Here is a 14589-nt window from a genome sequence, read left to right on the forward strand (position 1 = left end):
TTGTTACTGAAGAACTAGCTATGGAGCTGAGATGCAGAATTTCTTGTGAACTCTGATGTTTGGTTCTGTTCATAAAGTAACCCATTAGAGTTTACTGGCCTTTAAAAAAAAAAAAAAAAAAAAAAAGTGTATATATAAAATTAGTATTGAGAATCTAACATGATGACAGGATTGGACCATGCAGAAGGATGCACATGAAATGAGTAACACATGGAAAGTAACTTGAACCTTATCGTAAATTTGCCAGCTTGGCTGAGGGTCAGGGTTCTTTTTTCATGTGTTAGGTGCCATCAAAAAGTGACTATTCCACTATATATAAATTTAAGTCCTGAAAGTTACCTTTTTGGGGTGCTGATTTTTTTAAGCAGGTATAGAATTTTTTTTATTTAAGAAGTTGTTGATTGTGCTCCAGAATTTTCTTTACCAAAGGCCTTCTATTAAATAACTCATCCTTGCACCTGAGGGGATTTCAGCATAGCTCTTTTTGGTGGTAACTGTGGAACCAGTAGCAGTGTTTTTACAGCCTACTGTGAATAAGGTTAGAGAAAACATGTGTTTAAAAACACGTGCACTTGGGCTAAACTACAGGTTCCACCACTGCTACCATCAAGAGAGCTGGGCCAATGGGGAATTATGGGTCCAGATTGTTTATCTGCAGCATTGATAAGCCAGACCTGGTCACTGTAAGGGGAAATTCTTGCTTCTGGATTAGTTGAAGAATGGAGCGTGATCCATAGCTCAGATTCTTGAATACTAAAGAAACATGTTACTATTCACTTGCTGAACCTCTGTTTTAACTTTAATGCTCTTGTTTGTCCTATATTAGGCTCTTATATTAAATTAGAGAATAAAAAACTTGCTCCAGAGTTTGATATTTTGCATTATAACTTTTTTTAACAGAGGTGATCTGAGTTACAAACTTCTGCAGGTAGAGCAGGTATTAAAAATGATTACACAGCCATTACTATTGTAAATATGCTACTACAGTGTTTATTGGTGTTTCCTATAGGCACGACATAATTTTGGTTTGGTGGAGATTGATGGAATTCTGTATATTCTGGGAGGTGAGGATAGAGAAAGGGAGCTACGCTCTATGGAGTGCTATGACATTTATAACAAGACTTGGACCAAGCAGCCAGATCTGACCATGGTTAGAAAGGTAAGAACTACATCATAATTTAGAAAAGCATTATTGTTAAACTCTTTTTAAAGTCCCTAGTCAAATACTTGCACTGTTTATATTACAGCTTTTACTTGAAGTCAATGAAAATAACATGGCGGGGGGGGGGAAGAGGAGTCTCCTCTCAATTTATAGCAAAATGTTGTTCTAGATCAAATTTTTATAGACTGTGCTGTTTGAGATGCAGTTTGGGTAAAACAAATGTCTTTTTCTTTGTATAGCTTTTATCTTTCCGTTGGATGCAAAATTCATGAATGGTGATTAATTTTAAAGCGAAAGAAGGCACTTGTGCTGGGCTTTTTTATGCATGTTTACTTGTTTAATGATACTGTCCTTTCAAAATAACGTAAAATATTATTTGGTCTGATCTCTTATATGTTGTTAATAAAAATAAATACAATTGAAGAAAAACGAGTGTAACTACATCAGTCTGACTAATGAACATTTAAAAGCTAATATGTCCTACAGCTAATTCATCAGCTTTATTTTCTAAGCAAAGTGTTAGTAATGCACTTTTGTACAGTCAACACATTTGGTTGAAGAGAACCTCAGGAATCACTGTAGAAGGTATAATAAATGGAAATAAATGAGTTTAAAATGTAGGAGTCACTGTACAAACTAAACTGCGGCCCAACGTGAAAATTGCTTTACTTTCACTCTTGGTGTACTTTTATCCTTTGGACAGAAGTTAATGAGCTATTGGACTGTTTATGGTGGTGGCCACAATCCATTGTAAGTCCTATATTTTTTAGCTAATTATAAGGAACAGTTTTAGGGGATACTTGTTCTACTGTTTCTACAGAGTAATTCTAAATGAAAATGGGGTGTGTAACTCAGTGTCAACTTGTTTTCTTTTCTTTTCCAAGCAAACAAATGTTTTTCTTTTGCTGAAAACTAGAAATTCAGTATTATTTATGTATTGTTAGAAATTGCTTCCTTACTGCTCAGATTGTGTTGTATTAATGAGACTGACTGATGACTGAACAATGATTTTGCTACATCTAGAACACTGAACATAGTTGGTTTAAGGTACTACAGTTTTCAACTTCTGATTTTTCTTTTTTTAAAGATTGGCTGCTATGCAACTATGAAGAAGAAAATCTATGCCATGGGTGGAGGCTCCTATGGAAAACTGTTTGAATCTGTTGAATGTTACGACCCTAGGACTCAGCAATGGACAGCCATCTGTCCACTAAAAGAGAGAAGGTGAATAAGATGCACATGCACATCTAGGTTACAAGGACACTTTGTTTATCCTTTGAAACCAAAAATAATATGGATTTAAAAACATGGTCCAAACGCACTTATTTTTAAAGAAACTAATAGATTGTTAGTATCAATTTCAGTGTGGCAGTGTGTGTGTCTGACATTAGTGTATGTTTGCTAGTCAACAGCTTGTGCAGCTGTTTTAACACTAAGGCCTGGGTCATTTTGTAAATTGGGACTGTTTTGTGCCACCCTGGTAATGCACAGCAGTCCTAAAGTTGGCAAAAGAGGCCTCGAGGTGGATTCCCTGTGTCTCACTTAATTGTTGGGTGGCGTGAAGCTGTCATAGTAGCTACGATCCCAGCTGTAGTGCTGGAGAGGTAGTATGGGAAATGGGATAGCCAGGGCACCATGGTGTAGGCCCCAGTGATTTCTGGCTGCTGACACAGTCCTTTGGTGCTCCTATTGCTACTGCAATTTAGAGCAGTATTCTCAGAGAACTCCATGGTCAAAGCCACCTTTGACCCCTTTGCTCCTAGGAGCACTGGATACTTCTCAGTTGCAGCTGAGGATCTGTGACCAGATATGATTGTTTCATGTAGACTCCTGATATTGCAAGAATTACTCCTATTCTACAGGATGGGGGAAAAAATGGTATTGTGTCAGTATTTGAATTCATACTGACTTTGAACTTAGAACTTTGTTTCCAAAGAGATACTCTGTTGCTCTATTATTTTGTACAATGATTTTTAAGTGGTTTTAAATATTTCTTCATACTTGATCTGCTGAATATGAAAGAGGTAGAGAATTATGGTAAGGCATGTACAAGGTTATGGGTATACAGATTAAATATTATTTGTTTCCGTCTCCTTTTGGCCCTCAGATTTGGGGCAGTGGCATGTGGAGTTGCCTCAGAGCTTTACGTGTTTGGTGGAGTCAGAAGTCGTGATGATAATCAGGCCAGTGAGATGGTGACATGCAAATCTGAATTTTATCATGATGAGTTTAAAAGGTAAGTAGTTCTGGCTGTAGACCTAGAAAATCACTAACGCCTCTCTTACCCTCTTTTTTTCCCCTTGTGGTGTAATAGAGCATTGCAATTCACGTAATTTTTCAACAAATGCCAATTATTCTTGTCCCTCTTACCTCAAAGAAACTGACCTAGATATTTCTACCTGTGGTATCAGTTTTACCAAAGGAAGTGGCTGTTAGCAAGCTGATGACTATGCATAATTCCTGGTTATTCATAATTTACAAGGGCTAATATCTGCTGTTTCCTGATTTATAGTGAAATAAGGAGAGAGAGAATGTGCTATAGTTCTTATAATCTGAAACAAGATTTGCCATTGTCAGAAATTCTAAGAGTTGCAAGGAGTGAACTGGTGGGGATAGAGGAGATAAAAATGTTCATGTCTCAAGACCTTGTCTTTATATATAAAGACTTGTGGGCTTTCCATAGCATGAAAATAAAATAGTGGGATCTCGGTTGATTTTTATGTCTGAAGATGTAGATCTAAAGTGATATTGTCAACTTCGGTATGACAATGTTTTACCTGTTGTTACATGTAAAACCCAAGATGACTATAACTGAAAGAACCTAAAAGAAAAACAACTTTTTCTCTATTTTTTCCAGTTTGTTCGTGTATAGTCTAACTATAATTGGTTTCTCCTGGTGCTTCCATGGTCCCTTCACATAGCAATACAGGGGGAGAGAGGTTTTAGGAAAACCGTGATTATAAACCTAACAAAAATGGCAAGGGAGTTGGGGACTCAGAAAAGAAAGATCTAGCTTCTGAAATTGTGTTAAATACCCACCCCCACTGACTGCCATTCTTTTGTACTGAAATGCTTCCAAGATGCATCTGTTTTTCAAAAGTTATTTGGAGTAGGACTCCAGATCCCATGTTAACATGATAATTTAAAAACTTCCAGCAATGTTGATTGATTCATGTTAAAGTTTCTAAAAAGTTTGGAAAACCCTGACCTATCCAAATTTTGGATATGGATGGGATGACAGGTAAGTTGTTGTCACTGCTTTTTAGTGATTTTAGTACAAATGTTGGTAACTGGCAATGGTTTAAAAATTCTTCCAGGGATGACACTTTGAAGCAGAGACGTTAGTTAGATGAGGGAACCACAGTAGATTCTATTCAACAGAGTAAAGCTATAACTATTCAGCACATAGAGTTAAGGGGATTCTTACAGTAAGATTTGGTATTGATTCTTGTGAAACTAGTAAAGGACAAGACAAATTAGTAATGCTTTAACTGTCAATGTTCATTAAACTTGTCAGATTTCTAAAGAATCTCTCTCAAGACTATAAGGTCAGTTTCCCTCTCTTCCCCTCCTTTCCCCCCCCCCCAAAAAAAAATAACCTTCCCTTTCATTTTAGTCGTCATCTGGGGTGGGATTTCAGACAGTAGCCTGTGTCTTGCCGATGCCAATAACTGAGAGTGCATTTAGGGACCTGCACTTCTAAGCATCCTGAAACACAAGTATAAAATTATGCCTAGTTTATTGGTACCTGCAAAAATGGAGAAATGATGAAGACCAAGATAAAAAATTTGGCCCATAGTCCAGAAGTAAATGATGGTAATATTCCAGCTTAGTAACTTATACTTCCTGTCTTGGACAGTACGGTAGCTTTGGTCACCAGAGCAAGAAGGGATAGTTGTTGTTTTTTTTTTATAATGCTGTTTACCAGAAGAGGGTGCTATATAACCATGTGATATTTTAGTTGTATAAATCTTGATAATGAAGATAAGCAGTCATTGAGTAGTTCAAATACATTCAGAATGCTGCATAACTTGAATATAGTTCATCTTAGTCATTTAAAGCATTTTAGAGCCCACTGAAGTTGTAACTATTGCAGTTGCATCTATTTAAAAAAGACTGTATACAAAGAGGCTGCATTTTACAAAACAAAACAAAACACTTTTTATAGTGCCTCGATAGTGCTCATATTCTTTGAAGAAAGATTGCTGGTATAATTAAATGATCGTGTTTCTGATATAATACAGTGTGTGTTAAGTTTCAAAATGAGGGTAAGTTGGCTACCCCTGGAAAAACGTAAAGCTGTCATTTTTCTCATCTAATTCAGCCTTGTCCGTTCCTGCTTTTCATTACCTGAGTTTGAGTGGAAGGATGAATTTAAATAATTGTTCAAATCTGTGAATAGTATATTCTAATAATAAAAAATATGTACTGCTTTGCTTGGAGTACAGGATCTTCCACTTGTGTCATATAAAATATGTGCTTTGTTATATACATCATTATAACTTCACTAAAACTCTGAGCATGGGTTTTGAATTAATTGGGTAACATTTGCTCCTCATAGTACAGACTGATTCAACAGTATGTCCTTACTTTTGATATACACAAAAATTACATCTTTACCTGTTTGCCTCTAATTAATCCATCTTCTCTTAACTGTCATTAGATAATTTACTTGTTCCCACAGTAGGGGTATTGTGAAGGAAATTGCATACTTTGAAGATGCCTCTACAAATAGGCTTCTCTTATATAAAGGAAAAGAAAACACATCTCAGATCCCAATAACATTAGAAAGACAGTACACGTCAAAATTTTTGTCTAGTTAAAATGCATGGATGATATTGGACCCACTTATTTTCTGACTAAAGCTGCAGTATGTTGGTGTGTATGCATGAGACACAGCTATCCAGAGTGTTAGGTTTAAGGAAATATAATTGGGATTTCGCCTCTTGTGTTAAATGGAGCAGCAGCAATGAGATTAGTGCATAATACACATACTTTGGCAAGATACTTACAAAAAACCTTTTGGACTTTTCTTTTATCTGTTGATTTTTGTGTACCGTACCACAGCGAGCCAATTACTGTTGTGTAGACAGAAACTAAATGTTTTCTCTTCTCTGGCACTTGTGATGATAGCAACATCCCCTTGTACAGTTTGCTGCATGAATAAACATCTTTAGACTATTGACTGGAAGATTCTGACGTTCTCATTGATATGTTCATAGCGGGCAATCAAATTGTAAGTGGGCCCCAACAGTGAATTAAAAAAACAACAACAAAAACTTTGCCTGTTTTGGCCCAACAGCTCTAAAATGACAGCTGCTGCATACTTGCAGATCATGGCAATTTGAGGTTAGTTACAGGTAGCAGATGCTGGAATAGTCTGTACATTGTCATGAAGTACACCACCTTTGTGAATGGAAACAAATATTTCTCAATAAATCCCCAGCTGTCAACTTAGCCATTTGATATTAATAATATTTATTACTTATATAGCAACATATACGTGCAGGATTATCCAATCCCCTTCCTACAGCCCTCACCCCTTCATTCTAACTCCTGGATCTTGTTACTTGAGAATTTGGGCCTCATTTTTGTTATCTGCACAGGCAGACCTTTACACCCACAAGAAGCCCCAGGCTCAAGGGTGCATTGGTATGGAAGCAGCAGGTGTGAATTGAATTGCAGGAGTGAGGCCTTAATTTGTTAATGCCTTTATCTCACTCTGCCAGTAAGTGCCACATGTGGTTTTAGTGTTCATAGTTCTCCCTCTGCCCCCACCCAAATTAATATCTTTTTCTGTTGTCACAAACTTTTATAATGCCTAGCAGTTTGCCTACATCTCTTCATACCAGATGAGGCATTTTAGAAACAAATGTCTAAATGTTGGGACCTGTACCAAACTTAATTATGAAGACAACTAATAAAATAGCTTTCAGAGCGTTTAAAGAGAAGCAAGGTGGAGTGTCAGCATAGATTGTAATATGATGTGGATAAGGTTAAATAGTTTTAGTAGTCCTCATGATGTCTTAAGTGTTGCTATATCTGAAAATATCACTTTTTAAAATTCTAAATCAATTTGGTTTTGGAATGATCTTGCATCTAGGTATATGAATTTGACTGACGATATGTAGGTAATGTATTTTGCGCTCTAGGTCTCTTGAGATTGTTCTATAATCCACATTGTTTGAGTTTGGTCATGAACTGTATGTCCTAGTTAAAACAATGTGGATATATTTAGATAGTTTTAAAGAAAGTTTTGAAAAGATGGGGTGGGGGTGGCTTTGTGATCTAGCATCAGACTTTGTGTCTGAACTCTCAAGACCCACAGGTCAAGGCAACTCAGTCTTTCATCCCTCCAAAGTTTTATCTGTTGAGTGACATCCAGCTTACCCTGCTGTATCAGGTGTGGGGATGGGAGAATTTGGGTGATGACTTTAAGCAAAGATGTTGTCTGTTTAATGTGAATATTTGGGATCCTATGGCTCCATTCAGAAACTTACAGAGTGGCCCTAAATCTTGCATAAGAATTCTTCATTCCTCCAACAGGTTGTGCCACATTCTGAAAGAAAACTGACTTCCTGGCTTCTGCCCTCTACCTCATAAATTGCTGCATTGCACTGGTTCTCTGTGCACTGGTTTTAAGCTGCTTTGATAGTGTCTGGGTTGAAAGGCACTATTAAAATGTGTGCATTTTCGAGTTTTTTATTTTTGTTTTAGAAGTGATGCCTTGTTAAACTGAATTTTTAAAAATGACCAATTTCTATAATATTCCAGTATTTGATAGAGAGAGAAGCATTTAAATAGGATGTGCATGGATTTTTTTTTTAATTTGCCACAAAATATAACCAGAGGCAGAAAAATACTCCCATGAAATTGACAAGGATGTCTTCAGTATCCTGGAGATAAAGGAGATATGGACTATGCATAAACATATAAACTAAAATTGAAAATAGATACTTTTATTTATAAGGATTGTGTTCATAGTAGGTACACACTTTAGACAGTGTATTTTTAATGTAAACTACTGTATTCTGTCTCTGTACTTCACTTTTAATTCAGAATTAGAAGCCTTACCAATTCTTATGAATTACAGCTGTTTGGGCTATCTCTTCTTTGTATTTATGAATTGCTTTAAAAAAATGAAAAGCTTCCTCTCCCTCCCCTGTCATCTTCAATGAAAACGTACAAACATATGTTGTAGTCTTACATGCCGTATCATCTGTCAGCTCTGTCTACAGTTACAAAGAAAGCTGTCACCTCCTCTTCCTTCAGTTTGATTTCAGCAGAACCATTTACAGAAAATAAGTGCACAAAAGAGTAACCTTACAAAAGCGTACTTTGTAGCTCTTGAACATTGTGACCTTCTCAGTACAGTATATTTGCATACTGTGCAAACAGTAGGCAAATAAGCAACCTACAGTAAGTTGGAATCTAATCAAACTCTGATGAAAAATGACCCCTGGCCCTTCCTGTTTTTGTTGCTTCCTTGCTTAACTGTTAAAACTGCTGTAATTGTTCCGGAAAAGTTTTTGGCTATTTTTTAAATATGTAATTTTCATGAGCAATTACAGCTTCTATTATTTCTGTTTTTGGTTCCAATCCACAGTAGAAAAGCTGTTGGGCTCTCAGCTAGTTTTAGGGTCACATAGGCTCATAATCCTTAAGTTTCTGGCGTAAATGAACCTAAAATCTTAACTGATTCACATGATTTCCTAGCACAAACTGACATCAGATCCATTAAGAAAGAACATGTTTTCAGTGTAGTTGTGAAAAGTTCTCACACTTCTGCATATTCAGCATACCTTTCTGTATTGGTGTACTTACTATGGTTGCCAACTTTGGTTGGACAAATTCCTGGAGATTTCATCACAATATAATCTTGAATTCCTGGAGACTCCAGGCCAATCCTGGAAGGTTGACAACCCTAGTACTTCCTCCTACTCAAAGTAGTCTTATTTTTTATTGTAAATCAAATTAAATTTTCCCATCTTATTTGCCTTTTATTCAAATTCAATTTTTTTTGTCAGTTTATCTATATCTAATCCAGAAGTAGATTCTCAGATGTAGTGAAAATATTAGTATGTCCATTCCTTGCAGTAGATGTAAGCAAAAATGAAATCTTAGAATCTATGCTTCCCTGACTCTCCTTTAGTGAGGGAAGTGGAAGAGCCAATGAAGCTGCCCTCCTAAAGTGTCTGCTCTGTAGTGGGGTAGCTGATGGTAGAAGGTTGCTCTTCTGCCCATCTCTCTTCAGGTGCAGCCATAAATAGGGTGACCAGACAGCAAATGTGAAAAATCGGGATGGGGGTGGGGGGTAATAGGAGCTTATATAAGAAAAAGACCCCAAAATCAGGACTGTCTCTATAAAATTTGGACATCTGGTCACCCTAGCCATAAATGACAGCTATAATGAGATCTGGTGCTTTCTGCAGAATCCCCTTCATTCATTCAAGGAGAGGTAAAACTGCCAAAAACACTAGGTGGTTGTTTCGATACAGCTCCCACAGGGGTACAGAAGGGAAACTGTGTTTGCAGCAGAGGGTGTTTGTCTGTAAAACTCTCTTCTGATTCACAAGTTTGTATCCTGCAGGACACTGTGAACACAACTATTCTAGTAGGCCTCCGAGTTGAGCTTTTCTAGAGTGCTGTGGTAGGAGAAGTTGTTTCATTGTGAATGTTGTCCTTGGGCTCCTGAAGAACTGGCTGTGGTTTTCTCCCTATACATGAGTTACATTGTGTATGTGTTTTTTTTTGTTAAATAATGCGAGATTCCCAGATGTTGTACCAGTTGGTGCTATATAAAGGATTAAAGCCCCACCATTTTAAAGTAACACTGCAGTGGGGAATTAGACCTAAAAGTCCCTTTTCCAGGTTATAGTGATTCACTATAAGTTTCCATGGGAACTAGAGTGAGTAGCCACAAGCAGAGTAATTGGAGCTTTTGTAAATTTCAGCGGACCTTGAAACCTATACCTCTAGACTTTGAGACCCAATAGGATGGTAAAATCTGCGTCAAGTTAACTTGGGGGATGGAGAGAATCAGGCAGAGCAGATATTTGTATCCACCTTTCATAAAAGTTGGGGGGGGGGGCTAAGGGGTGGGAACAGACTAAAAAACCCTGCCTCTCTCTATACCATACTACCACAGCTGAGATCAGTGGAAGCACTGAAGCTGGAGCTTCCCTTGGTCCATAGGAGGGAGCTGTTGGCAGGCTGTTCTGTGTAAAGGCGGGCCCAGTGAGTTTAGAATTTACTTATCCATCCATGTTAACTTTCAAGGTACAATTGAAAGCTCATCATCTTAAGACAGCACTTGAGGAAGGCTGATGTGGCAGGGAGCGTGAATGCAAGCTGGAGGAAAGAAGTCCTATCACTGACATTAGTGTCAACTCTAGTTGGACATGCTGGTGGGGTTTTTTTATGCACTTTAGGACCACCACCTCCCAGATCCCTGGAAAAGGTAGCAGTTGCAATGTGTATTACATATGTTGCCTGTAAACAGTGAAAAGAAAACTACCATCCTTCCTGTAATAATTCAAATGTTTCAAATCAACTAGGGAAATAATGTAGTTATTACTCTATCAATGAACCTTCTATAGACAAACCTCAGTACTGCATAACTGAATTGCTGATTAAGTGAATGCAATATATACATGGCAGTTTAGAACTAAAATTATGAGTTTAAAAGGGTGCGTTATTCAAGGTGAAATGATGCAACAGCTGTTGATGGTAAATTATGAGGTCTGCTGATTGTGCTGCTACACCACTCTTAAGTTTGAACATCTGTTTCAATTACAGGCACATCTTTTTCAGGGATTTATAACTGTGCTATAAAACTTTACTCTGGATGAAACTTTGAATGAAGTGTAGCGGCCCAGAATCACTTTTCTAAAGATATTTCCAAAGTAGTTTGAGCCCATTAAACAGTTTCAACACAGAGGCAGATACTAAAAATTTTAGCCCACTAACTGGTGTGCTTCCCCCCCCCCTCCGGTTTAAAGGTTGGCCTTCTGTAAAGGGATGGTTTTTAAAATAAATTATTTACAGCAGTAGCACTGTGACCCTGGTAATCCACTGCTATGTTTACCAAGGTGTTCCAGACCAGTGGCGATTAGAAAGGATATTTTGGAGAGATTAAGTGACTTGCCCAAAAGAAGCCAGGAATACAGCCTAAGTCTCCTGACTCTTACCCCTGTACCTGAGCACAAGACCATCCTTTCTTCTTGTTTTAAACAAAGTATGATGCTATTTGCTTGTTTTAAAGATATAAATCTGAATGTACTGAATCGTGAGACTGGCGTGAGCTTCTGTCATATGATACAGAAAGCTCAGAGCAAAGTAGAAATGTAGGCATCTAATTCTTAGTTTTAATCAGCCCTTACAAATAGTTCTGTTTCCTTGTAAAGTAACATATTTGTTTATCAAGCTCCCCTCAAATTGACTGAGTTGAATCAAGAAAGAATTACTTTTGAGTAACGAATGGGGATAGTACAGGAATACAGAAGAGTCAGCATCATCTGTGGGGATATTTTTCCTTAAATCTCCAGGCATTTTATCTAAAATCTTCAGGACTCCTGTGGATTTTTATTTTTTCCCTCAAATATTTTTGTCCTTGCCCATATTGTCTTTTATGGCCCTTGTAAGGTTACTTTTAAGTAGTCTTGATGCTGCTGCACTGAACTGTAAATAGAAGTACATCAGCATCTGTAGAAATGTGGCAGGAATCTGTAGAGGTTTACTTCAAAACCATGGAAGAGACAATTAAATTGGCAGCTCTGTACTTCAGGTATTTTTGCAAGCAGACAACTGTATAAACCAGTCTTGTCAGCATATTTGTGATGAATACACATTAGTTTTCTGGCTCGCAAGGGTATTTGTAGGAACAGTTGGTCTTCAGTCAGTAGGAAAGTCAGACTGAGATAGCGTTGAAGATGGGGGATCCCTTTAATGAGGAAACAGCTGTGATTCCTAGTATTTCAACGGGAGTGGAAACCAAATAGAGCATGATATAAAACTGGAAAAACTGTCTTCCTGTCCGAAAAGGCTAGACATTTCATTCACTTACCAAAAATCCTATAGCAGTCTCAGAGTATCTACTGTCCTGTTCCTGGTTGAAAAATAAAACCCATCAACTGCTGCACACTTCTTAAGTAGTAATTTACTTCTGACGATGACTGAGTAGGACTACAAGGTTGGCATGAGAATTTTAAGGGGGGAGATATGGGGAGTGTCTGGTAACAAAAACATAGTATAAGAGCTTGCTATTTCCTGTACTGTGTCCTAAAATAAGCACAGATGTAAAAGCAAGTATTAGACTGAGACTTTTCAAAGCTTGCTAAGTCTTGTCTACCCAGGGAAATTGACCAGCATAGTTGTTGTGAAATAAGCTATTTCAGAATAGCTCCCCATGTGGATTTCTGGAATAACGTCCACACAGGGAGCTGTTGTAGAGTAATTGAATAGCTTATTCTACAATATTTTTGCTGATAGACAAGGACTAAGGAACTTGGATGCCCAATTTCCAGTGGGAGCCTCTTTCTAAAATGTTAGATTGCATGATTTTGCTTAAGTTTATAATTGGTAAAACTGTTTGTCAAAAAGCTTCTGAGTTTTTAGCTCTCAGATCTTGTCAATAATTCATATACAAATTTTTTGCCTTTTCTTACAGGTGGATTTATCTAAATGATCAGAACTTATGCATCCCAGCCAGTTCTTCCTTTGTGTATGGAGCTGTACCTATTGGGGCCAGTATTTATGTCATTGGAGATCTTGATACAGGTTAGAATCAAAACTAGTAACTTCAGGTTGTTTGTTTTCTTCTAATTTTCTTAAGTTTTAAAATTTATTTAAATTGACTTCTTAGAATAAAAGAGTAAGATTTCATATTTTGGTCCAGGTTTCAAGATTGAGTCACATTCTGCTCTCAGTTGCCATTGGCCTTCGGGGGGAGGGAGTGGTGTTATATTAAATTAACTGATAACTAATGGCAGAATTTAGCCTTTTGACTGGAAATCCTACTTTTGTATTTCTGAGCACCAACATGATCTAAAATCCCTCAGAAGTTTTAAGAATTCTTTTAGGATATTTTGGTTGAGTACTGCTGCTAAGGTTAGGAAAATAGACCAAGGCTAATAGCAAGTTCTTGGATTTGTGTGTGTACAATATAGAAGCAACGTCATCTGTTCCTCAAAAATATCATTGGTAGGTCAGCAACTCTGTGCATCTGACTAGCCTACAAATTGAGTAACAATAACAACTTGTAGTAGGATTATGCTGTGGAGGTTTCTGCAACGATGTCATTGCTTCTTTGCACTAGTAAATGTTGCTAAGAGAATATATATTAAGGACAATCACCACACATTTGAAAGAAAGGGGAATAATGAAGTTATGTAGGAAACTTTTTAGAAACTAGTGTTACAAGTTTAACTAAACACTAATTTATCTCTTCAAGATGTAATATTTTACTGTTTGAATGAAAAAAATCCTGACTCATGATGTGTAACTGAGTAGATTATAGCTTTAAAGCAAAATGGCAATGCTGAAGAAGAGGAAGAATGAGGAAAAAGCAGAGAACCATGTTCTAAAAGTAATTTTTCTAAAAACTATAAACATTTATAAAAGTAACTTTTTTTATTTCTCAAGAAATTCTTAAGAGACAGATGAACACATTGAATATAATAAAAATCTGGGAGGTAATTGTTTGTAAACATGGCAATGAGTGTTTGTACTATCTGCATAACTGATCAAAAGCTTAGTTTTACACATATGGCTCTTTTTTCCTAAGTATTTTATAAATGTGCAGTTTACATCTGATGCACGGAGTTGCCTAGTAAATACTAAGAACTCTCTATAGTAGTTTAAAGGAAGAAGAGCAGATACCCACGGCACTTCCAGTAATGATTAGAGTGGGATACTGGTCTCTGAAACATTAGAAAATTAGTTCAGTACGTCCTGTATAGGATATTGATTTGTACATCCAAAGAACTTCTCTTTAGCTTCTGAAGTATATGGACCTATTCCTTACTTGTGGTGAATGTCTCACTTTGTTTTCCACGTTTTTTCAATGGCCTGTATTATAATTATTTGTTTTGGAATGTGCCCAAAATGATGATCTGTCACAACAGAAACGAGGCTTCATATGAACATGACATACATATTTTAATCATAATTGCAAAACCTCTTTTTCCTGGATGTTCTTTTTCACATGGAATGCTCCATCTTCCAGCAAAGAACCCATCCCACTGGTGTTTTGAAATCCTCAAACACTGTAGCTTCTAAAATTGGCATTGTCTGTACCAAATGTTTTGAAACTAATTACTCTTGATGTCACCTACCTCTTACTGGTTCTTGAAAGATTTTTAACTTACTTTCATGGCTACCTATGTGTAGCTGAACTTTCAGAAAATAAGGTAAAATGGGTCCCAAAT

The 14589-nt window shown here is 37.0% G+C and overlaps 1 protein-coding gene across 1 annotated transcript in view; it reads left to right on the forward strand.

Annotated features, from left to right (window-relative positions):
- GAN (gigaxonin) overlaps nt 1-14589 on the forward strand; it is a 53118-nt gene that overhangs the window by 22719 nt on the left and 15810 nt on the right. Inside the window, exons 7-10 of the mRNA XM_030581579.1 lie at nt 1010-1159; nt 2250-2386; nt 3270-3398; nt 12831-12940. Coding sequence (XP_030437439.1) covers nt 1010-1159; nt 2250-2386; nt 3270-3398; nt 12831-12940 — 526 coding nt within the window. The remainder of the gene's footprint in view (nt 1-1009; nt 1160-2249; nt 2387-3269; nt 3399-12830; nt 12941-14589) is intronic.

This window comes from Gopherus evgoodei, chromosome 12 (genome assembly GCF_007399415.2).
Source record: "Gopherus evgoodei ecotype Sinaloan lineage chromosome 12, rGopEvg1_v1.p, whole genome shotgun sequence".
NCBI lineage: Eukaryota > Metazoa > Chordata > Testudines > Testudinidae > Gopherus > Gopherus evgoodei.